The sequence below is a fragment of the Schistocerca americana genome, chromosome 1 (genome assembly GCF_021461395.2).
Source record: "Schistocerca americana isolate TAMUIC-IGC-003095 chromosome 1, iqSchAmer2.1, whole genome shotgun sequence".
Classification (NCBI taxonomy): Eukaryota; Metazoa; Arthropoda; class Insecta; order Orthoptera; family Acrididae; genus Schistocerca; species Schistocerca americana.
The window spans coordinates 302,989,301-303,015,942 of NC_060119.1; the positions used below are offsets into that span (position 1 = coordinate 302,989,301).

At 36.5% G+C, this 26,642-nt stretch overlaps 1 protein-coding gene across 1 annotated transcript in view; it reads right to left on the reverse strand.

Annotated features, from left to right (window-relative positions):
* Window positions 1–1,413: 1,413 nt before the first annotated feature.
* LOC124595656 (RNA polymerase I-specific transcription initiation factor RRN3) overlaps window positions 1,414–26,642 on the reverse strand; it is a 50,239-nt gene continuing 25,010 nt past the window's right edge. The window contains exons 6-10 of the mRNA XM_047134502.1: window positions 24,329–24,481; window positions 17,872–18,384; window positions 13,707–13,885; window positions 6,984–7,245; window positions 1,414–3,811 (exon numbers count right to left, since the gene is read on the reverse strand). Of these exons, the coding sequence (XP_046990458.1) occupies window positions 3,604–3,811; window positions 6,984–7,245; window positions 13,707–13,885; window positions 17,872–18,384; window positions 24,329–24,481 (1,315 nt within the window). The 3' untranslated portion in view covers window positions 1,414–3,603. The remainder of the gene's footprint in view (window positions 3,812–6,983; window positions 7,246–13,706; window positions 13,886–17,871; window positions 18,385–24,328; window positions 24,482–26,642) is intronic.

Genomic DNA, 26,642 nt, shown 5'->3' on the forward strand with positions numbered 1-26,642 from the left:
GGAATAATTGTTTAGTAACTGCCAGCAAGCACTGTGATCTTTTGAGATCCGTACAAGGAACTGCCATTTAGAGTTAGGTAAGGTTCATATCACTGTTTTACACACAAGTCGCTGCAGATCACCAACTTGTCATATTAAGAGTTCTAGAAATTTTTTAAAATTAAAAAGTTGCCATATCTAGATGTAGCTTAGGCTTTACTTCACCAAGCTATGAAGGTTCAAGGGGTCTACTGACCACTGTGTCATCCTTCATCTTGCAAATGCAGTAAGGAGTGGAATGTGGTCAGCACATTGCTCTCCTGGCTGTTTTGCAGACTTTCCAGACTGTGGAGTTGCTACTATTTGGTGAAGAAGCTCCTCAATTGGCATTACAAGGCTGAGTGCACCCCGTATCATTCCGAAATCTCTCAAAAAATCCTTGGCAACACTGGTAATCGAACCCGGATCCTCCACATGGCAGCCACAAGAGGTGGACATATTTTACATAGGAACTATTTTATTGTAATACATTCAGAACAAGGGGGACTCCAATGACTTTTTCTTGACAACATTTTCTGCAATTCCCTTCTTCATAAATTTACCATGTTCTGAACTAACTTGATTACACAGGCTCTGTAGCAGGCAAAAACTGTCTACTCTGATTCCATCAGTTTCCTTTCCAGGAGCGAGAGTGAACCAAAAATTCAAGTCACACTTCTACTTTAACAACTGAGTAACGATTCATAATTTTGATTAGTTGACAGAGCACATAGGAATCCATGGAAATAAAGTCAAGATAGCAGCCGAGGACACCTGCAGATGTCACAGTGCTACTCCTATGCAAGCTGTCAAGACACTGTTCTCTACATGTAATGTCACAGTCCGGCAAGATCTTCCCAATCTAGTGTACAAATATCTCTACTCTGTTTCAATGGAGGGGAATTTATATCTTGACATTACGTCGAAGGTTCAAGTCCACTGCAGAGTGGGTGGTCACATGAATGAGATCAGCCTGCCACACACCTGCTGCAGTACAGTATTTTAGAAATTTCAGTAGCAACATATGAGTTTATCAACTACCTTGTTGTATTTTGATTAGTAACTACATTCCATTCACGTGTGTATAACTGGGCATATAAGCTCGACTGATTTTGTAATTTACTATCCACCCGCTCTTTCTTTAAATAAATCTGATGACTTGCTAAGAAGTTAAAACTGATTAGACAGCATTTGTGTGACCTCAGTGAAAAATGTAATGCAATTTTGTTTTGTTTCAGGTGTGTGTAAATTATTTTTCCTGTTGAAATTGAATAACTGGATACTGCTTACACGTTAATTTGAGACTATAAGAGTCTAAGGAATATGGCTAGTTGGGAACAATGGGAATAAGGTTAAGATAAATGGTAACATGTCAAGTCCAATCAACAAAATAACTTAATCTCATGATCTTTCTATTTCTTTCTTCTTATGTTCATAACAAAATGTTTAAACTATTATCTAAAATGACATCACAGATTTTTATGTGGCAATTAATGGCAATGAAATTTAAGTTCTACTTGCCCAATGGCTGGAACACGCTACAAGTGGCCACAATAATTTATCTTTTTATTTTGTTTATTGAAACATCATAGAATGAATTAACTTCTGTCCTCAACAGCATTACACAATACCATTTTAGACAAATCCGATCTTCAGTCTGTTGCCAAAAACAGCCATCTCCATAAACACTTTAAAAAAATATTTATTTTATTTATGCATAAACATCAACCACATAATTTGCTCTGATATTTCAATTCCATTGTTTTGTTTAATATTCCATTAAAAATACTTTTAAGAGCAAGTCAAACACATCTAACACGTTCAACTTTCAAAACAGAAGACATTCATTCAAATCACTTTGTGGTTATTACTGAATGTAAATTAATCAACATTCATCTTTTGACAAACATTTCGAATGTTCATATCATAGAATTAAAATTCTCCACATATCATTTAGATACAATGTCTGTTGGATACCACAACCTCCTCCCAGCCTTTCTTAAAAATTTAAATGGTTTACAACAACAATTTAGTGTTGAGAAGGCAACAACTTTTCAAAACTGAATGTTTTCTTAAAACTTTGGAAGAAAGTTTAGGGTATTGCACAGAATTATGAACAACAGACTCATTTGCAACTTCCCATAAAAATGCAGCATTATCAAACTTTCAGACTGCTATTAGTGAGGTATGAAATCTCACAATGCTGCTGAAAAATTATTGGTGGCTGACATTTTCATAGCATTTTGGCATGGTAATGTGTGCGACGTCTTTAAATGCTATGCAATGCAATTGCAAATACCTTCAATTTCCTAAATGCGTATCCACTGGTTAGCATCTAATTCAGAACGAGCTAGCCAATTTTGTAACACATTTTACTGACAAGGAAGCAATGAATTTAAATTTCAGACAGATTAAAATTGTTCTGGACTAGGAACAATCCTCCTTTCTTGTTGTCAACACTTTTACGAACTAAGCTAACAAGGTATGAATTGCCATCTACCCTCAACTTCTTCTCTGCCAGTGCCTCTTTCCTATGTTTTCAATATCACAGAAGCTCTCCTCTGCACTGAACCTGTGAGAATGGGTTGCGAGTAATGTCTGGATACGCCAGTGTGAACATGTCCACAAAAGTGGCTGTGCAGTTACCTGCACACTACAGTCAATGTCAAATGGAAATGGTATTATGCAGCTAGGAACTGATGATGATAAATTCAACATTCAGTCTTGTGTTGAACAATCATGGAAATAGCTATCTGGATAAACCTTTTTGATTCATTTATACTATGGTGATGTAATAGTTGCGTAGCATGAGAAACTTTGATCCAAATAACCACAAAGAGTTCTGATGTTAAGGGAAAGTGATGTAGACATCACATCATCATTTACTTCACTGATTCTGGGCTGTTCTAGTTTTCTTTACACACAAAACTGTATATGTTACAAAACTATCATGACTGACTGTTACACATAAAAATGAAAGCCCATGGGCTTCATTAAAATTTAACAAACAGGGCATAGTATACTACCTCAAAAATTGTGATAGTATAGTATCAGGTTCTTTATGAAATTGCTTAACTTCAGAGAATTCTTAACTACATCACTAAAGGCTTCCATGCGGTGCCTCACTGCTGATTAAGCATGAATTTAAGTTCACTGCCAAATTACCACAGACTAAAAGTACTAATTTCACAACATAGTCTGAGCTCTGTTTGATAACCACAGTATGAATTACTTCTAACAGCTGAAAGCCAAATTGACGAGACATATGTTTTCATGAACATAATTCATGGACAAAAAAGCTGAAGGTGAAAGAAATGTAGTGAATATTCTTGAGAACATAAGTTTATAGGTATAAATAAATGATTCATACACATAATATAATACAGGCACAATGAGCCTAGTGCTAATTCAATAGAAACTGAATGCAATGAAGTGTATATCAATAGCCTGATAAACAATTGCAGTATAAACAAATTCTGGAAGACGTTCATGGAAAACACAACATTACACATTACACACATAACACAAAATGAAAGCACCTCAGTAGGAAGAATCATTAACAGAATTCAAGGCTGTGCAGCAAGACTACATGTGCTTAAATCCTGGTGATGATCCATAAGAGAAAAGTTCTGGATAGGTAACTGGGCTTGGCACGAAACTACTGCCTGACAAGAAGTCGTCGTCTTCTTCAAATTCGTCAAGATGCTTGTCTTCATGGGACATATCGTAACTGTCTTCACTGCTTACAGAACCCTGGTACTCTCGATAAATTGGAGTTATGGCACATCCAGATCTGCAAACATAAGGAAATGAATAAAAAAATATTGATTTGTAATTTAACTGGATAGATAAAAAAATTCTACTCACTGGAAAGTCTCCCCTGACCTGTGGTTCTGGGTGACTTTTCCAAACTTTACCCCTTTTCCTAAACCTCTCTAGTCCTTTTCCTTCGCACCTCTTCCTTCCCCTTCAAGCCTTCTGCCAGAAGAAGCAGTCACTGGCTCCAAAAGCTTGCGTAAGCATAACCTTTTATGTGTGTGTTCTCCAACCACCACTTGGTGAGTAGATTTTTTTATCAATCCAATTACTTTATGTTGTCAAAAATTGATTATTTAGTTGTTAAAATATTGATTTGGCTGACTTCAACAGACAGACTTACAAATGGAATAAAATCACGTAATCATCATTCAAAAATAAATAAATAAAAAGCTCAAGAAACTGGAATAAATAGTCAGTCTTTTTTGAAAGCACACATTTTCAAGACAACACATACTAACACACAAAATACACTTCCACATTTTTGATGCATGTTCCAGAGATCCCATTATAGAAACACCTTCAAGGATCTGGAATGGGATAATATATTGTAATATGTATACAGTATTAATGAGAAACCATTATTACACTGCTTAATACTAGTTGTGTTTATGCCAGTTAAACTTAATATAGTAAATTTGAAGGAAAGCTGCTACCTAAAAAGCTGCTGGTGCCTAAATTATATTGAACTGCTGCTGTTTATTTTCAGCAAGCAGCTTAACACGTATGTGAATAAACTGGTATTTATTTAAGCAAATACCTATGTTTGTGACAGCAAATATCTATTTACAATACAAAACTAATTTTCATGCAGCTTTACAATGAACATTGCTACTTGCAATGCTGCTAAGAGGAATATCCAATTGTTGAATCTTGGTAGTTAGATAATGTGTACACTGAATGACTAATGAGGTATTTTACATTAATTTTCTTTTGTGTAGGTAGGGATTTTCTATTTTTTGCTTTCTGTTACGTGGGAGCTTGTTGAACACTTTTGCACAAGAGTGCATATCTCATCTCTGAACCTAGAGAAGCAGACAATGGGTACATGAAATTATTTTTGTCTAGTATTCTGACTGTACAAATCACAGTTGTTCTGAAACTGATTTTCAATATCAGTAATAAAAATTATTAAAAATTGAATCTATTTAGAACCGGCTACAAGGATTCCATGACTCTTAAGGGCAGTGCAAAATGTACAATTATCTACTGTATACAATATTCTTATGCTTACCATAACTGTTTCACTTCATTTTAACATTCCTTGTAAGGAATTTGACAGTGGCAAAGCTGGTGCTCTCAACTAATACTATCTCACAGAAAATAACATTAAATCCTCCAAGGCAAATGATTGTCCAGTTATGCATGCATAATGTCGTTAAAACAATATGCTTTATAAAATGTAAGATATTTCCTAGTGAATGCTTATAAACTGTCAACACTACTAGCCTATTTGTGTTTTCTGATACACCATTACGGCACAACATTAAAAGTGTTGTTCAACACAATATTCATTAATCTTAAGGTCCATGTACTCAAGTCCCAAAAGAACATTTCTGGAAAACACAAATATAAAGGTACTGAAATCAAAAAAGATCTGATGAAATCATTAATAAACTTAGTTGTGACTTCTTATGATGTACCCAAATACAGAATTGAAGAATAGAGATGTAAGCAATGGGTCATTGTTGTCACAATACTTGATGTTATTCAACACTTCGTCTACTGTCCTGTGGATTACTATGGATGACTCCTTTTTGTCTCTTGCAAAATTTTAGATTAGATTAGTTTTTTGTTCCATAGATCCGTGCTGAGGAGATCCTTGTGGATGTGGAACATGTCAATTTTTTTTTTAATTTTTTTTTAAAGCTGAAATAACAATGCTAATAGTATAAGTATATACAGTACATCATTTGTGTCCACTAAAAAATTCGGCAATGGAGTAGGAGTTGGCCACTAGTAAGTCTTTCAGGCTACTTTTAAACTGATCTTTATTTGTAACTAAATTTTTTATGTTTGCTGGAAATTATTGAAGATGAGTGTTCCTGAGTAGTGGACCCTTTTTGAACAAAAATAAGTGCTTTTAAGTCCTTGTGCAGATCATTTTTGTTCCTGGTATTGTATGTATGAACTGAGCTGTTTGTTGGAAAAAAAGAGATATATTATTTAGGAAAAATTTCATTAAGGAGTAAATATACTGAGAGGCAGTGGTTAGTATACCCAGTTCTTTGAAGAGGTTTTACAGGACGTCCGTGAATTTACTCCACAAATAATACATATTACACACTTTTGGACTCTGAAAACTTTTGTTTGTCTGGAAGAGTTACCCCAAAATATTATACCATATAACATTATGGAATGAAAGTAGGCAAAGTATGCAAGCTTTTTCATTTTTATGTCATCTATGTCTGCTAACACTCGAATTGCAAATACAGATTTGTTAAGGCGTTTCTGCAGTTCTTTGGTGTGCTCCTCCCAATTGAATTTATTTTCAAGTTGTAATCCCTGGAATTTAAGACTATTCAACCTCTTCTATCTGCTCTTCTTCATACTTTATGCATATGCTGGGTGGAAACCTCTTACACGTTCTGAATTATATATAGTGAGCCTTTTCGAAGTTTAATGTCAGTGAGTTCGCTTTAAACCATTTATTAATATCCATGAAAATAACATTAGCAGATCTTTCTAGAACTACACTCGACATACTATTTATTGCAATACTTGTGTCATATGCAAACATCCTTGTGGGACACCACATCTAATATCTTCCCATTCTGATGATGACTGATGACTTAATTCACTAGTCCGCTGCACTGACACCCTTTGTTTCCTGTTAGCGAGGTACGACCTGAACCATTTTGCAGCACTGCCCGTGACACCATAGAATTCTAATTTATTTAAAAGGATGTTGTGGTTAACACAATCAAATGCCTTTGACAAATCACAGAAAATACCTGCTGCATGTAATTTGTTATTTAATGAATTAAGTACATTTTCACTGTAGGTATAAATAGCCTTCTCGATATCAGAACCCTTCAGAAATCCAAACTGTGTTCTTGATAATATTTTATTTGCGAATCTCAAATCTCTGTAACAATTTGATAGATGCGCTAGGTGAAAGAAATGTAAATGTGGAACATTATAGTTACCTGTAAAGTATGTAAGGATCAAATGGGAAGAACGTGTTCAGAAGAACTAACTCTGACTTGTCTTTCACAATATGTCCATCTTGTTGTGCAACTGGCATGGTATTCCTCGTATTATGTTCTATTATGGTGTAGCAGTATGCAAGCTGATAAGCTCTGGTAACTGCTGCAAAGTTCTGCACTACAGCTGGAAGACACACCTTCAATGGATTTAGCCGACATGTTACTATCTTTGTTAAGTTCAGACTCTGCAGGAACACCAAATCTGAAAGAAAGCAAATTTTACAATAGGCTAATAAACATGACAATAGAAACAATATTTTTCCTGTTTCCACTGTGAAGGAAAAGGCATTCACAACTTTTCTGTCCCTTTTTCTGGTAGCACAGTGAAATATTGCTATAATTTTCATTTCATTAAAAGCAACTGGCAAGCAACTTGGACTATGATGTAAGTTATATAGCAAAAAGCAGTGAATAGAAAATAATGTTACTTCAACAGCAGATAAATTTTATTTGTCCCACTTCGTGTGCATAGAAAGGCTCATTCACAAATTAGGTATGAAGCAATGAGACAACATCTGTAAAGCACTCAAATTACGCTTAGCACACCACAATTTCATTAACACTCTTTTGAAATGAGTTGCGTGATGTGTCACTATGATGGTGTTGGACACCACTGTCACTACATATTAAGCATAGATAGTCTGCTTTATTTGAATGTATTGTTTAACTGAAGAATTAACCTGATCCTAAACAGAACAAACTAATCTATTCCCAGAACCTCTATATCTAGCAGCAAACTATTCTGAAATTCACAGGTTACTACTTATCTCCATACATATATCTGTAGTGTTTCCTTAATTATGACATCACTGATCTATGCACGCACGCACGCGCGCGCGCGCGCCCACCCACACACACACACACACACACACACACACACACACACACACCTCTTGCTTTATCTTTAAATGATATATGGATAACTTTTAGCTCATGCTTTTCTGTTTCCTCCTAAATTTTCTTTATCTGTTTTATATTTTAGAAAAAAAGGTTATTTTAAAAATATGCAGCACATACTAAATAACCCAAATCTAATGTACAATTTCAACAGTTACATAATGACATTGTAAACACTAAATCTTTTCACTTTCAAACACTTCAAGGGTATAGAAATTGTTAAGAATTTGTTAATCATGCATTGTGTGTTCACTCATTTCCAGTCCAATATCCAAACACTACCTAGTAACAGTTAGGTGGAGACCCTTTTAAAAAATCATAGTTGTATTTTGCGTATAGCATAAAGTAATATTTTTAAGTTGGTATTTCTTTAGCATTAAAGGGCACCACATTATAGTGGTAAAAACGTATGCACATACAATACAAAACTGCCACACAAAAACAACAAAAGAGAGAAAGAAAAGACTATTGATGAAGGCTTGATGCAGGAGCAAAGCACTTGTACGAGAGCTGTGCCTGAAGCTTGAAATGTCAAACTGCTCTTGTTTATGAAAGTTACATGCTGAAAGGATCTTTGATTCAGTTGTGTTGTTGAACTTTTTCTGGGAAGTGGTTTAGAAAGTAATCACTGACGTCAGTTAAATGATATAGAAACACATACTCTAGTTCTTCATGGAACTGAAAGTCACTGCCTTCTAAACCCATGTGGAAAGCAAGGACAACATTTGTATTTATCATCCAGTCTTTTCTTCCACAATAATAGTTTCCTTCTGAAAACTGAAATTTCATTTAATAGTTGCAGAGTATTGGTCTCATTACCTTGAAGAGATACACTCAATGAACAGAGTTTTTCGAAGATATGCTAGCTTCAAAACAAAGTCACTGTCCATGAATTTCTCGAGCACGAATGTTTCTTTTGAACAAGGTAAGAGTAAACTACATCACTGAGTTCACGCACACTTCAAGACATTCCCACATGAAAGACAGCAAGGACTAGTGTAATAAAATAGGAGCCCCAAATCAATGCACCTTTGTTGAAAAATATCTCAACTTAAGTGGCCTATTTTTAATGAAGTTTACCATTTAGATCACTGAGGCACATCATGAAGGGCAGGGCTCAAGCTTTCTGATGCTAGTGCATACAGCAAATAAAACATTATATCCAAACAGTATGAGGAGCCTCTTTGCAAATTAGAGCTTGCAATGCAGCAGAAAAATCAGGCATACTATGCCCTCTGTCTGTACACACACCTACACAGTTTTTTGAATTAACATTTTCTTCTACAAAAGGGAATAGTATTTCAAATAGGTCTGCTGCTTTTGTTCCAAATGTTATGTTTCTACAGAAAAGATCATGAAATTTCTTGCCTTGTAAAAAGGTGCATGTAACAAACTAGATATGCATTAATGTGGTTGCCAGTAGCTTCACCAAACTGAATGACAAGGTCATATTGAGTTTTTCAACCAACCAATCACTAATATTGTCAGTCATATTGAGTATTCAACAATTAATAGTGTTATCTGACAAAGACACAATACCCAGTTACTTGGGACTTGACTCACCCATCAAAAGATACCATGTTCGAGCAACTGTTGTGTGGTTTCTCAATCTTTGTAGAATGGTAGGCAATTTTGCAAAATGAAAGAAGAGCTTGCTTAGCAGAAGCTTTTTTTCCCCTCATGGTTGCTTGTAACTTGTGGGAAAAGTATTATCATGGTTTGTTAACCAAACTACTGTAATTTGCACTGAAATGTTGTTTCATTTTACAAGGAAACATTATTTCAGTAGGTAGAACTTAAACAAATGACACTGTGATTGTTTATTACCAGTAGTAGTACACACAGAACCAAAATTGAAGTAACTGTCACAATTTTTCCTATTTTTTTCAGTTATTCATGTTTTTTGAACTACATGACACATCTGAAGTGTTCTGGTGTAAGGTCAGGCGTCGGCATGCTGGTCGGGAACATCAGAGCAGAGAGGGCTGTGGAGATGATGTCAGCCAATTCCACACAGACGAACCCCCCTCTAGGATGACAACCCGACGGCAGTGCCCTCAACAAGAAGAGGACATAAGTGCCGCGCTGCCTGGCCGCGGCCCAGTTGAAGACGAGCCAGTTCGCCGATTTCAACAGCGGCATCAAGAATAGGCACCTGTATAGCAGTGACTTAGGAACTACAGTGACTTAGGAACTATATTACTTCTCTTGTATTAGGAATTGTATATACTGAAGACCTTGCTTTTGCTGTCGCCCTTTGCTTGCGACACTTCATTGTAAATTTATCAAAGTTAAGTATTGTCATTTATTTTCTGTAAATAAAACACACTAATACGATTTGCTTAAATTATTGTCTAGCGATCCAAAAAAGCGAGTTTCCTAGGCACCCCATATTTGAGGAGTAGGCAGGATACAACACGAAATATAATGTTTTGTACTTACATTTGAAAATTTGTGCATGCCAACAGAGAAACACAAATCACAAAAGCAAATAACAAAAAAAAAATGATCTGCATTTGACAAAACTAACCTTCAAATTGTTTGTTACTGTATAAAAGCAAATTCAAACATTCCAAATGGTGTGCAAAGTGTGACGTTTGAAATCCTGTGGAGCAACTGGTATATGCTGGAATATGTGGCTGAGTTTGATTGTTGAAGATATCTTATTATGAGGGTGGTTTGAAAAGTTCTCGGAATCACCACGAGAAGTCAGCACTAGCACAACAAGTTATTCATGTGATGTTCATTGGACTGTTGCCTGTAAACATGTGCCACGTCAGTGCCCTTGGAAGAGAGCAGTGCCAGGCGTGGCTCTGTTGTTCCCAAGCAGAGATTTGCAAAGATGGAAAAAAATTGAGATTTGTGCAGTGATTAAGCACTTCATAAAGAAAGGTATGAAAACAAAGGACATTCATGCCGATTTCCAGAGTACACTCAGGGACTCTGCTCCTTCATATTCACCTGTTGCCAAGAGGACAAATGAATTTAAATTTGGTCGGGAGAGCTTAGCTGACGATCCGTGCAGTGATCGGGAAAGATGTGTCACTACTCCAGAAATCATTGCAAAAGTGCACAAAATGGTCATAGAGGATCGTCAATTGAAAGTGCGTGAAATTGCTCAGACTTGCCAGATGTTCTCTAAGGGTCTATTCCATTTTAATTGAAGAATTAGAAATGAAAAAATTATCTGCAAGATGGGTGCCGTGAGTCCTGACGCTGGATGAAAAAACACATGAGAGTGGACATATTGGAAAATGTTTGGCCCATTTTAGGAGAAACAAACAAGACTTTTTGTGCCAGTTTGTGACCACAGATGAAACTTAGGTGCACTACTATACCCAAGAGACAAAACAACATTCAAAGCAGCGGAAACATGCTAATTCTCTGCCACCAAAGAAAGCAAAGACAATTCCTTTGACACGAAAGGTCATGGCATCAGTGTTTTGGGATGCGAAGGAGATTCTGTTTCTAGATTATCTCCCCACTGGACAAACAATTACTGGAGAATACTATGCTAACCTTCTGGACAAATTGCAACACAAGATACATTAAAAAAAGGCCAGGTTTAGCAAGGTAGAAAGACATATTCTATCAAGACAATGTGAGCCCACACACGTGCCATCACCATGGCAAAATTACACGAACTAAGGTATGAATTGTTACCACACCTGCCTTAGTCACCTTATATGGCTCCGTCAGACTTCCATCTCTTTCCAAAACTACAAATTTTTCTTGGAAGACAAATATTCACTTCAAACAAAGAACTGATAGCCAGAGTTGACAACTATTTTGCAGGCCTGGAGGGAACTCATTTTCGAGATGGGATAAAGTGCCGGAACATCATGGGACAAAGTGCATTAATCTACAAGGGGACTACATTGAAAAACAATAAAAAATTTCGGTGATGTAAGTACTTTTTTTCTATTCCATTTGGTTAACTTTTCAAACCATTCATATCATGAACCGTCATGGCATGTCTTCAATATACAGGATATGAAATCAGCCTTCTCCAAGCATTGCATTATCTGTAAATGCCATCAGGGTGCCAACTGTTACCCTTCTTTGGGATAATGTACATTAATGAAGACCACCTGCTGTTTGAGGCGTCAACAAAATTCCTTTCTCTGGCTTTCCACGTGCCACTCTGTATGGTCTCAAATGAATGGAAGGCCCAGACTTTCCCTATCCTGTCAGAGGCAGAGTCCCCTGTGGAAGCAGTCGTATCTTATACTAGTTCATCTGTAATTTCTGCACAGCATGATGGCTGTTCATGACCAATCAGCTGTCCTCCCTTAATGAATGGCCACTGCCAAACTTGACAAACAGCAGAATTCACCAGCATGTGGCACAACATGCTTCTGAACACAACATATTATATTTCAATGGTTGCTTCACAACTCACGCTATCTGGATCCTTCTCCATATCATTATCTTCTCTGAATTATGTAGATCGGAGCTGTCCTTGCAACACATCTCTCAATCCCATAATCTTCCTGGGGCTCAATCTCTGCTAGCCCTGTCCTTAACCTCACCCATCCTGCACCCATATTCTTTTCTCACATACTTCCTGTGATGAATCACTTTCCAAATGGTCCCACACACTCTCCCTCCCAGTCTACTGCTCCACATTCCTGTGCACTGTAGACAACTCCCCAGCCTGAAGCCAGAAGAAGTTCATAGAGCCAAATTACTATCCCATGCACAAATGCCTCTACCTCCATCCAGTCATCAGCCACTTTTCTACAACTGTCCCTCCCAATTCCTGCCTCATCCCACCCTTCAACTACAGCACATGACATCCCCTCACTCAGTCAATCTGCAGTACTGGCACAACATATTCAGCCAGGGCAACTAGGGCTTCGTGTGTGTGTGTGTGTGTGTGTGTGTGTGTGTCAGATTCATCCCAAAAACTAGAAAAGTTCATATTCTTACTTTAGTGCCTATCAACATTTCAGCAGCTCATTTGCTAAGATGATTAATCTCTGTTATTATCAGAGATGATACAAAGAAAGCAAATAAAATTCATTGAGAACACTAAATATTGATGGTATCTTACAAAATTCAACTGTTTCAGTAGCAAGCACAGATACTTCACTGAAAGTACTCATAAATGCATAATAAAATATGTTTATAATAGAGGGAAACATTCCACATGGGAAAAATATATCCAAAAACAAAGATTCTGTAACTTCCCAAACGAAAGCGTTGGTACGTTGATGGAAACAATAACAAACACAAACTTCAACCTTTCGCAACCCACGGTTGCTTCATCAGGAAAGAGGGAAGGAGAGGGAAAGACTAAAGGATGCGGGTTTTAAGGGAGAGGGTAAGGAGTCATCCCAATCCCGGGAGCGGAAGACTTACCTTGGGGGGAAAAAGGGACAGGTATACACTCGCGCGCACACACACACATATCCATCCGCACATAACAAACACATATGTCTGCTTGTGTCTGTTATGTGCAGATGGATGTGTGTGTGTGTGTGTGTGCGCGCGCGCACAAGTGTATACCTGTCCCTTTTTCCCCCCAAGGTAAGTCTTTCCGCTCCCGGGATTTGAATGACTCCTTACCCTCTCCATTAAAACCCACATCCTTTCGTCTTTCTCTCTCCTTCTCTCTTTCCTGATGAAGCAACCGTGTGTTGCGAAAGCTTGAAATTTGTGTGTGTGTGTTTGTTATTGTTTCTATCAACGTATCAAAGCTTTCGTTTGGTAAGTTACAGAATCTTTGTTTTTAGATATAATAAAATATGTTTATATACATACTTGATTTTGTGTTTACTAGGTCCTTATGCCTGAAGGCAATGATGTAGAAAAATGCTTGGCAAATTGCATAAAATACAGTGTGCACACGCACATCAGAATTCACACTTTCCAGGCCATCTTGACTGGATATATAATTATGTATCCATACAGCCATATCAGAGATTCTATTCTTCAGAACCCTGCAAGAAAAGCAATGAAAACAAATTTTAAAAAATAGTAAAAAATGGATGGTAAATCATATGAAAAACATTACAAAACGGTTTCCAAAATATGTTTTGAGTCATCAGTCTTCTGATTGATTTCCTGCAACCCACCATGAGTTCTTTTCTTGTGTGAATCTCTTTATCTTAGTAGTACTGTAACTCTTTTCCCTCTATTTGTTGACTGCATTCCAATCTCTGTCTTCCCCTACAGTTTTTACCACCTACATGTCCCTCTAATACCATTAAAGTTATCCCTTACATGTTCACACATGTCCTATCATTCTGCCCCTTCTTTTTGTCGGTGTTTTCTCTATATTATTTTATTTGCCAATTCTGCAAAAAACTTCCTCACATTCCTCATTTTACCAGTCCACGTCATTTTTAACATCCTTCCATCCCATACCTCATACACTTCGATTCTCTTATTTTTTCCATTGTCCATGAATCACGGCCATAGAATGCTGTTCTCCAAACATACATTCTCACAAATTTCTTCCTCAGATTAAGTCAAAAGTTTTATATTAACAGACTATTCTTGAACCAATTCCCTCTTTGGCTGCGTCAATCCGCATTTTATGTTGTACTTGCTTCATATGCCATGTACTATTTTGCTTGCTAGGTAGCAGAATTCTTCAGTTGATTTGCTTCCTGGTCACTATTTTTGATGTTATGTTGACATCGCTACTCTTATTCTGCTATTCCTTATTACTTTCATCTTTCTTCGATTTACTCTCAAATCACATTTTGTACTCAATAGGTTGTTCATTCTATTCAACACTACCAGTACCTAGTCTTCACTTTCTCCGAGGATATCGATGTTTCCTTTCACCCTAAATTTTCATCCCACTCAGATCTTTCTTTTAGTGCTTCTTCAGTGTACAGATTGAACAGCAGGGGCAAAATACTAAATCCCTGTTTATGGCCTTTTTAATCTGAGCACTTTGTTCTCTATCTTCCATTCTTATAATTCCCTCTTGGTTCTTGAGCATATTGTATATTATCAGTCTTTCCCTACAGTTTATTTCCAGTTCACTCAGAGTTTCTAACATGTTGCTCCATTTCACACTGCCAAACACTTTTTTCCAGGTCACCAAGTCCTATTAACTTGTCTTGAGTTTTCTTAAGTCTTGTTTCCATGATCAATCTCAATGTCCAAACTGCTTCTCCGGTGCCCTGGCTTTCCAAAACTATGCTGATAGTCGGCTAACAGATCTTCAATTTTCTTTTCCATTCTTCTATATATAATTGTTAGTAATATGGATGTAAGAGCCATTAATCTGACTGTATGATAGCCCTTGCACTTGGCCGCCCTTGCTATCTTTGGGATTGTGTGGATGGTGCCGCCCCCCCCCTCCCGAAAGTCTGATTATATGTCTCCAGACTCTTTGATCCCACACTCAACTTGAATGGCTACACGGCTGCCACTCCCCCAACGATTTCAGAAATTCCCAAGGAATGTTACCTATCCATCCCGCTTTGTTTGATCACAAGTCTTACAAAGTTCTATTAAAAGTCTGACTAACACTGGGTACCCTGTATCCTCCATATCAATTCCAATTTCTCTTCCTACAATGTGATCAGACAATTCCTCCCCTTCACAGAGGCCTTCGAAATACTCTTCTCTATCCACTTGCACTCAACGCTGACGACCTTACTGTTAATTCCACTGAAAACTGACGATCATCTATTTTTCATTTTCTACAAGACTTTTATTTATATAACGAAGAAAGTATTTTTATTTATTTACTTCTGAATGCAAAGTTTCATTGGCTATATCAGGGACAACAATTTCACATCCTGGATAGTACCTACGATAGAGCAGCATCAACTATGATGACTTCACAATCTGCCTATACAGGATGATAGCTCTAAAGAAATGACATGTAGTCAATCAGGATTAACTCAACTGACACATTAGCAATATTACAACAAATACAATGGATATATCTTTTATTCCTTGCTGAACTTGCCACTGACATAATAAACATAGCAATTTGTTTCATTAAGTAGCTATGCACATACACACACCTACCATTTGACCATGCTGTCTCAGACAACATAAATTTGAAAACTAATGAAATTTCCTGTATTGTTATATACGTCTAAGCACCACATATGATGGTAGAAATTAGATTAACGAAACTCACTGAGTAATCTTTATAATACTGTTGTGCCACTGAGCCTCCTAATGGCAGTTGAAATCTATGCTAGAGTTGACAGGAAATGTCACTGCACACTGACAAGAAGACGGGAGCTGGCAAGGCATTCTTTTGCAAAAAACAAGAAGCATGCTGTGGCAAGACAGCAAGAATCACTGCTAGGGCACATACTAGTGTAAGTAAACACACATGCAAGCCTCAATGCCGCAGTCAAGCTTGTAACACTGCTGACTCAGTGAAAATACAGAAGCCACACTGTACCAGATAGAACGAACAAACAAAATTCTCTTCTACTTCTATGATCTATCAGTGAATATCCACCTGCGTAAAGCAACAGGCAGCACTGCTAATCAAACTGCAACCTGTAGTATGGTACCTAATTACACCAGACATTTTGACGCCTGCTACAATTCAGAATGTGGATAGCATTACTCTTATCTATTTTGTGCAGCTGCACTGAAATGCTAATTTTGCACATCCATAGATCATGTCAATTTACTGTTTGCTACCTCTGACATGATTTCAATTGCCATCAATGTATTTCACAAACTCGGTAACATACTTTTTAAATATCCCTTTAAGTGGCAAATAACATACTTTGGTTGAAAAAGCATAAATAAATCATTGCTTCACCTTGCTCACAATACATATCTCATATAACCATGGCAAAAACACTTTTGTCTGAACATATAGGCCCACAAAGGAGTTAACAACTTTAAGATACTCATTGTTTGAGTTAAGATATGACACTAACAGACAACATACAACTTTTAAAAATTATATTACACTTTAAGCCAGCATGAGTGAAAAATGTGAAGTAGTATGCTCATATAAGTGAGGAAAGAAACTTGTGTCCAAGACCTTAAACTGTGCACTGTACACATACTGTAAAATTGTGTATCATTCAAAATTTTATGTTAAGTTCATGATATATTCTCAAATTTAGACAATTTAAATTCACCAAGTGACTGTATTCAAAATGTGAAAAATGGATGTAGCACATACGAAGATATCTAAAATATTTTCACATTTTTGGATAGACATTTCCTGCAGAACAGAAACCAAAATGTCTTACTCAGATTCTTTAAAAATTTGGAAGTGAAAGGCAACATGTTACAGAGCAAGATAAAAGACTGAATGGTAAAATGAAAACTAAAGAAATATGCTGAGACCGTGTTCTAACTATATGAAAAGTAATTTAAGTATTTTGAGCAAATGTGAGGTAGAGGAAAAGGGCATGAAAATGAGGTACAAGAAACAACAGAAAATTCTGGAACTGGTGTTCTGGCAAAGAACATACCAGCATTCTGTGAGCAGAAAACTTAATGTACATTTTGTATCACCTGATTTAATTACTTCTGTTCCCTTTTAATCATAAACAGCAGTCTCCAAGCATCACCAGTTCTTGTAGATATTACTTTCTACGCTCCCTAAAATTGACTTTTATACTACAACCAGTCAAAGTGTGTCCTTACTTAACTACTTTAATTCTACTAAAGATTTGTTTTCAGTTCACTACTTCTTATGAGTTATTAACATTCTGCACTCACACCCCAGGCAAGAGGTGACTCATGTTTTCAGACGGACTTGAGGCAGTTCGCTACAACTTACTTTTCGGTGCCAACCTCTTCATCTCATTCTTTGTGACTTATGAGTCAAAATATTTTAAATACCATTTAAATTTTACTGCAGGGAAATAGTAACACAAACTGTACTTGCTTAACAACATGACCTAATGGATAATGTAATAGTAAACACAAAAGAAGTAAATGAACTTAACACAAAAGAAGTAAATGAACTTACGACACTGGGATGTACGTAGCTCGTGCCAGTAGGCTGGATATATACAAGACAGCTGTCTGACGAATCACTGGTGCAACATTTGGAGAACAAACTTTTTGCCACAGGTAATTAAGAAAAGACTCGGCTAATGCCTGTTTGAAACTGCAGAGATAGAACATGAGAAACTGTATATGATGACACGCGTAAGTTGGAAGTATCATTTTGTCAAATACTGTCAACATTTCATGATAAAGTTTTTTTGTTCGGTCCCAATTCAAGAGTGTTGGGTCTTTTAGTTCATGACATTCAGTGTGCATGTACTGAAATAAACGCTCCATTATAATATCTAATGTATTTGCGATAGGATGTTTCATTCTGTGCGGTGATTGAGGTTTAATTGCCATGTGATCTTCATGGGCTTCACTATCATCCATAGCGAATACGTCTTGGTCATCCATGTCAATTTCGAGTTCATTCTCTTCTTCTAATTCTTCTATAGCTGCTTTTGGTGCATTTACATCCAAAATTGTCAACCTGAAAGAAAAGGAAAATTCACCCATTACCATAATTTCACCCTAACAGATAAAAACTACAAAAAGTATACCTTGGCAAATAAGTTATTATAAATTATTTACGTGTGGCCGTACTTGTTTAGTTATTGTAGAAATGACATTTCTTTATCGTGAGACTAGCTTTGGTCAGAGACCATTTTCCAGCACCTGTTACACATATGTCATGGCTACAAGAAAACTTCTGGTGGAAAGTATGTTTGAAAATTTTAGTAAAATACAAGCAATACTTACAGATTTTTGTTAACAGTAAGCATTGCGTGTATGTATGTATGTACAAAAATATTAACAAGGTAGAAAACAACTCTACTAGAAGATTCAACAACTTGCTTACTCCTCTGAATAGTAAAAACAGGCTCGCTGCGTTCCATGGAATAACTGGTTCTGCCGCACAGCCTGAGACCCTGTGCTGAATGTTCCTGGAGGGCTGGGTATGACTATTTTGTCTGCTGTTCTGGGTTTCGCCAGCCCAGATACGAAATGAACACAGTTACTAAAACAACTTAAGTTTTTCACTTTAAAATACCTTCAGAAATAAATCACTACAAAGAGAAACACATTAAGTATGTCAATATTGTTTCACGCCTAAGAATTATGTCTTTCCTAGAGTTTTTAGCAGCACATTTGAAGCCTATGATGAAAGCGAAGTCTCACTTTCAATTCATCTCAGTAACTTAGTGTTCTTACATAGGTATTCCTCCATAAACCTGCTGTTGTACATATATTCATAACTGTAGTAACTCAAGGAAAAGATGAGTCTATTAGTAATATTGCTCTAATACATTCCCAGTCACTGGGAACCAAACCACAGTAATAATTTTTTTGCTCCATGGGGGTGTTGATTCTGTTCACAAATTGTTGGAGGTGCAGTTGAGTGGGCAGGCAGGCTACTAATGAAATACTATTTATCTGATTTTAAGGAAAATTACACATCATAAAAGTCGGTGTCTGCTTGATAAAGAACTAATTTTTGTCTTTGATACTTTGATACATCCAGCTAAACAACAAACTGAATGAAATTTTCAGATTTTTGCAGAAGTAACATGTACACTGCATATTTTCATATTATAAAAGTATAAATAAGATTTCCAATGAATACAGCATACTAGCTTCCGACGCACTGAAAGCTAGATGCACTTTTGTCAGCCAATCGTGGCTTCTGTCTAGTGATCTTGCCAGCCAATGACAACAGATATTCAGCACATGTGATGTACTTGGCCAACAGCAACATCAAACATCACTATAGTGGCGCAAACACACAAACAGGAAGGAGGGGGGGGGGGGGGGGGGGGGAGAGAAGATTTTAAAAACTGACAAAATATTTTACGGAATAAAATCTCTTATTCTAAAACAAAAGAAGGGACAAATAATACAATGGTAACTGGAATTATTTCATTTGAGAACAAGGTACAAACGTCCCACTACATGTCACTTAACATATGCTGCCTTCTATTGTCAATTTACAGCATCACTTCGAAAGAAGCAGTAGCAAACATTAGATCTGTTTGTGGTGAAGTTTTGAGAAGACAAGACAATTTGCTGGCAAAAGAAGCAGAAATGGAGTAAACTGGCATTGCTCTGATTACAATATATCCCCCTGTATGCCAGAGCACTTTGGCTTTTTTTTTTATAAAGCCAATTACATGCAAAATTGCTCAAGAACTCACTTCACACTTTTTTCTAAGTATAATTACTTTTATAAGTATACTTTTTGGCATCGTTATTATATAATTTATAATCAATGAAAGAACTAAACCTTGGAACTTTGTCGTTTTTAGTGTGTGTTTCCCATTAAGATATATCAAATGAAATATGCCAGTAAAATTTTAGATAATGGGATGACTGGCTGGTCTTATGAGTCCAGTATTTTTCTAAGTGTCTGGTGCTGATAGTGTTAAGTTCTGAATGAGAGTCAGAACACTTTGTGACTAAAGAAATTCATCACACGTTCGCACATGATGCAATTCATCTTGCATTAAGGTAAATCTACTTTGAAAATAATGCTTTTCAAACCAACATTTGCAATATTTTCCTGTGACCTGATAGAAATGTAAACAGTAGTGATGTCTTGCTCATCGAAAGCAGTCTGTTGGTACGAAGTATTGCATATTCTTATGCTAATTCCTACAACATATTCTACTGTCAGCAGATATCTTGGGTGCACTGTGCCTTGTTGTTGTAAATCGGACATTTTCTTTGTAACCAAAGTTTTCTTTTGGTGTTATTCTCCCATTTCTGTCTTATTGTTGCAATACCACTCTGTGCAGTAGGCTAATATAAAATTCGTTGTTACAGTATAACTTCTTACCAGGCAAAATTATAGAAATTTAACTGGGAACTAAAACAATGAAAACTTCCTGCAATTGTAAACAATTTCCGGGTTTTCCCTGACTAAAAAATTCCTATGTTTTCTCTACATTTTCCAATTGTCCTCATATACGCCCCGTATTTAAAGCTGAAAGCAGGGCAATTTATATCACCATTCTGATGATATTAGTTGTTATATCTACACGAGAGTCACACGAACTGTTGGCAACACATGAGTGGACATGCCAACCACAATGAAATACATATCATCTGATTTTAAGAAAACTACTTAGAAAAAAAACAACTGATTCTTTCTCATCTTCACTCAATAAAGAACTGAATTTACTTTTATTGTTTGTCTTAGTTACTGTGCTGCATCCAATGAAGTAAAGTGTTGCATGATACTTTAAGAGCTTCGCAGAGGTAAAAACACATTGAGTAAACTTTGCATACTGTTCGTTTTACACCAGTGATTGCAATGTGTGAAATGTGCTAACATACTGAAATTTTATTTAAAGCTGAGAGCAGAGCAGTATGTATCAACATTCTCAAGCTACTGGTTTTTATATCCACAGGTGGGTGGTGTGTATTGGGCCTAGTGTTCTAGCCACACACAATGTGAACTGTGTGGTGGTAATATCCATCATATTTCATAAATGGTTCAATGTATTGAAACTCACTCCCCCCCCCCCCCCCTCTCTCCCTCTCTTTTTTTTCAAATGATAGCATGCACAGAGGTGCATATACTGCTATAATACTCTCAACTTGTTATCGATTCAGACACAGGCATAACTATAATTTTTGATGATGGAAAGATGAAATTATTTTAACAGCATTTAATATATCAAGGAAGAATATTGTGGTATTGCCCATATTAATATTTGCGATCTTCTATGTGGGATACTCCACTTTAATCGAATGTTGTTTGTCGTTATGTCACAAGGGGTAATAGCTAAGTGACTGAATGTTTAGTTATTTCAGTTTTGATAGAGATATTTCGTTTATTTAAAACCTGTAGAATGCATTATAGTATATTTAATGTTAGTAGCTTGCCACAGCAGACAAAATGATTTGCTTACCACTATCAGATAACAACAGTGAAACAGAGATAATTACAATGATACACTTAGCCATGGAAAACTGCTGTAATCCTTAAATATTCTTATATTTCTACTATCCCTATATACTTCATAAACTAAGAACTATAAGAAAACAAGCGGAGAAGGAACATTAATAAATGAAGAGAAAAAACAGAAACCAAAATTGTAATCTTATGATATACTGCAAAAACATGGGGCAAAATTAGCTATCAGTATTTAGTAAAATAGGAGTAAAAATTGGTTTTTGGACTGGAAATACAATTCAGTCTACTAAAGGACATAAATCTGCCCCAGCACCCGGCTACTAATAATTGGGTAGATATGAGCAGTACAGTGTAGCAGCTGCAATAAATATTACATTTGACAAACCAGTAGAAAAATATATATGTGATGTAACACCAACTACAGCAATCCATTGACAACTGCCAAGTATTTACGTGATAAAAAGCATGTAGTACATAAAATTAGAAATAGTATTATTATTCTATGTTAAGCACGCAAAAGTGGACATACGGGTCTGACACAAGGAACAGAAATTTGTTCACATTACGCTAAAGATAAAAATTTCGTTTTGAATGAACAAGTAACTGACAAACAAAAAATACAGTAAAAATTTACACAATACACTGTAACAAATGTAATATCAGTCATGAAGGCAGTTCTTTGCAATTTTATATTGTGTATTCTCTGCACAGTTGTCTATAACTGACATTCCATACATCTGCCTCTGCAGGACTATACGTTACCTATAAATATTACATTTTTGACTTTATCTCTTTTGATAACAATATGTAACTCTTGTTGTTAACAAAAATCTGCAAGTTTTGCTTGCATTCTGCTACAATTTTTCAAACAACCTTTTCACCACAAATTTTCGTGTATCAATGACATATGTACAGGTGCTGGAAAATGGTCCGTGACAAAAACTAGACACACAAAGACCACACTGAACAGGAGATTATGATGATGTGTCATTTCTACAATTTATGGAAGCTGTGGAACACAGAACTACTTTGTTTAGTTCTTTCAGCTTCAGGTAAAAAAAGAAGTTTGGTGAAAAATGACATTTTTTGTGTTCACATCAACAATAGATCTGATGTCAGAGTTTTCTGAAATGTTCATTTTTGAGCTGTAAAGTATCATCAACTTGAGACAGAGCACTAGCTCATCTGCAGCTTTGGGCAAAGAAATCAGCCATTCTAAAATTTACCTCAAGCACAATGAAAGAACAATCAAATGAGAATGGTTTAATGGGGCTTTAAATAAGGGTTCTCCTGAATGCGAGTCCAGTGCTTTATCCACTGCCACCATCTCACTTCGTCATTACACAAAGTAAATTGGAAGCAATGCTTTCAGCATGGGATTCCATTTAACATAATCTAATGGAAACTTCAATAATGACCTGATGTCACAAATGGATATTCATCACTGCACCAGGCTATACACCCAATGGAAAAGTTGTGTCATATGGCACCAAATCACACAAGAAGCTACAAAGGGAATACCATACTATTTATAAATAAAAGTGCAAATTTTATTTTTATAAGGTCCAGAAATCTGTTAAGATTACTTAATACTGAATAATATGGGATTATTTGAAAAATTGGTGACATGCACCATTAAGACATGTAATGTAAGTATTTTGAACACTTATTTGTATCTTCAGAACACACCATAAGGCAAATTGCAGAGTATAGATACAGATATAGATACTGTCAAAAGTGAGTATGGCAGACAAATTCTAAAAATTTGAGACACTCTACAGTCACTTTATCTTCCTGGGAGGTACAAACTGCACAATTCAAATGCTTAAGCTATCACAGGAGTAATGATAAAATTATTGATTTTCTTGAAATGATAAAGTTTAATGGTAGTGGTCGGCTGTTTGCTGGGCCTCATGTGCCCACTGTGTTGCCTACTGTGCAGGTACAAACGTTGTTAGCTTGCCTGGTGACAGCAGCTCCAACTGATTAGGCGGAGGCCAGGTGAAGCAGGCTGTAGGGGGTACTTTGTGTGCGCACTACTGCTTATCACATGGGCATATGACATGTTGTTGAGCTGAAAACTTCATTCCACAACAGGTATCTGTCAGTCACAATGCTATTTTAATCTACCTATCATTTAAGCCCTCTTGCTGGGGAAATTTGGTAAAGAATAAAATGCATTGCTGGACATCATCAGAACTATTACAATGGATGATTTTGAAGAATTCTCAAGTGACCCTGCATGATTGTATCTCTCACTTCTGATTTTTACATTACTGCAGCCATAAAAAATCTGTAGTTTAAATATATTCTTTCTTGAATTGAATAGTATGATAAATTTCATGGATAATTACTTGTTAAGCAAATTACAACATAATTAGAAACAATAACACCAACCCATCATCTTGCCACTGATTACTATACACAAATCTTAGTGATTATTTTATAAAGACTAATTTTTGAAAGCCTTTTCTGCAGATGCATCTAAATTTGAACAAAGATATCAGAGGCAACCTACCTGCTGGCAACGAGTAGAAGAAGATCTGTCCGTAGATCTGGTTGATAGTCAAAAACCTTGAGAATATTATAAATGTAGCACTCATGTTCATGAGCACTTCGCTTTAGATATGGAAAGTGATGCCTAATTGTTTTTACTAACAAAGCTGATGACCTGTAAAGAGAAAATTCTAATTTAAAATTGCAAATTACATGTTATGGAGCATAATTTCAAAGCAACTAAACCATACAGAAGATACTTTCAGCAGCCGAAACAAACAAGGTGTCTGACTGAAGCAGAACAATTTCTTAGCCTCAGGATCCCCCCCACCCAAATACCTTTCTACACTACCATGGGTGGCATGGGTGGGCATGAGAGGAAGCGGCATTAGGACAAACTTAAATTCCATGGCTCAGCTCGAGTCATCAATATCTTCCTTATATGTGTTATTTCATGGTCCACTGCTACAGACAGTTGTCTTTCCTTATACTACTGTTTACACTCAGTCCAAGATTTCCACCATTCTAATCTAAAATAGTCTATTTCAGATATAAGCAAGGCTATTTCCTTTTTACATTTCTCAGTGACTAACATAATCAGTTGTCAGAAAAACATTCTTCAAATTATTTTCAAGTGATCCTCATATAGTAAATCTCAACAATTTCTACTCCCAAATCATACGGAAGGTCTCTTTGGCAAATAGTAAGCTGCATACATAATAACAGGATATTTTATGTGCAACAAAACTACTCATACACTTGCAAGGAGAAATGGGGCTAGTGTGACCGCCTTCAAATAACAGAAAAATAAAATATACAAAAACTTCAGAAAAGGGGTGTAATTACTCAGTATTCCACCAATAGTTCTATACACAACCAGGGAACAATAAATCACTCTGGACTTACATTTACCAAGGAGAAACAAACAAAAACTCAAAACAGCATTTTCTATCATGAAATAAAACTATAATAAACCATCTGAAGAGATGCGAAAAATTACAAAAATAATTCTGTTAAAAAAGGCAGGCAAATCATTCATAAATAATACATACTACAAAATAAAAAATTGTGGAGGACTCAGATGAGTGGCTAGAGGATAACTACAACACACTACCACATTACAGTACATGGTCACAATGTGCCAAGATCTTTAGTGATTGACAGTAATGTTTTTCATTCTGCCGACTTCAACATTTCACTGATCTTCGGGGGAGGATGATAATGATGCAGTTTTAAGTGGATGGATGGGAAGACATGAAGATGTCCCCAGGAGACTTGCATGTTTACAGGCTGGGAATCAGTTTTCTGGGAAGACTGGATTCTGTGCAAAGGGCAATGCAGCACTTTCATGGCTGAAGAGGCACCAGTGGGTGTCAGTATGTGCCGCAATGAAAAGTGAACTGTTTCATACTATAAGTTAGCAAACAAAGCTGTATATCAAAGAACACTGTACAACAGGGACCAACCAAATGAAGCAGTTAAGTTATTAAGACAATGACCTCATATTCAGGAGGGTGGCTTTCTCTGTGCAGCCACCATCATTTTGGTTTTCCTAAGCCATTTAAAGCAGATACTAAGATGGTTCCTTCACAAAGGCCACAACTGACAACCTTTCCCATACTCAGATGGATACAGAAATAAACAAAAAGATTGTACATGTACAATAAATAACTTTATGCAGTAATCCCAAAATAAAAGTGTAGCGAGAGTTTTGAGAAGAGCAAAAGTTCTTCAAAGAAAGAGGTATGGCTTACAAACAATTTATTAAATGGAGCTTTAAATGGCTCTTTTTGAGTGTCTCATTTTTTCACAATGAACTGCATTCAATACGGAACATTATTCACATACCTTACGGCTGCAGCGCAGACCTTTATTCCATCACCTTTGGTTCACCAGATTCAAAACTAGCCCCAAAACAAGTAGGATATCATAACAACCTACAGTTGGCTTGGCAAAAGGGTGAAAACAGCCCAGATACCACCTGCAGGTTTTAATCAACGCTGAGCAACTTCAGAAGCTCTGAATCACCTTTGTACCAGTGTTGTCAGGCTAAGAGCCAAGAAGTTCTAGTGTGATACTTTCTTGAGATTGCTTATGTGGTGAAGAGCAGACTGGACAGCACATGACCAACTGTTCAGAGTGTCCTTTTGCATGCAGAACAATCAACTTCTTGGACAACGACAAGAGCACTAGATGTGAGGAAAGATAGGCACTATGTTATTTAACATTGTGACTCTTCACACTTTCCCGGCTGATATGTTGTTAAATAGTCTTCACAGGTTAGTCGCATGATGATGTACTAATTCCACAATATTTCCTCAGAGCAAGAGCCCGAC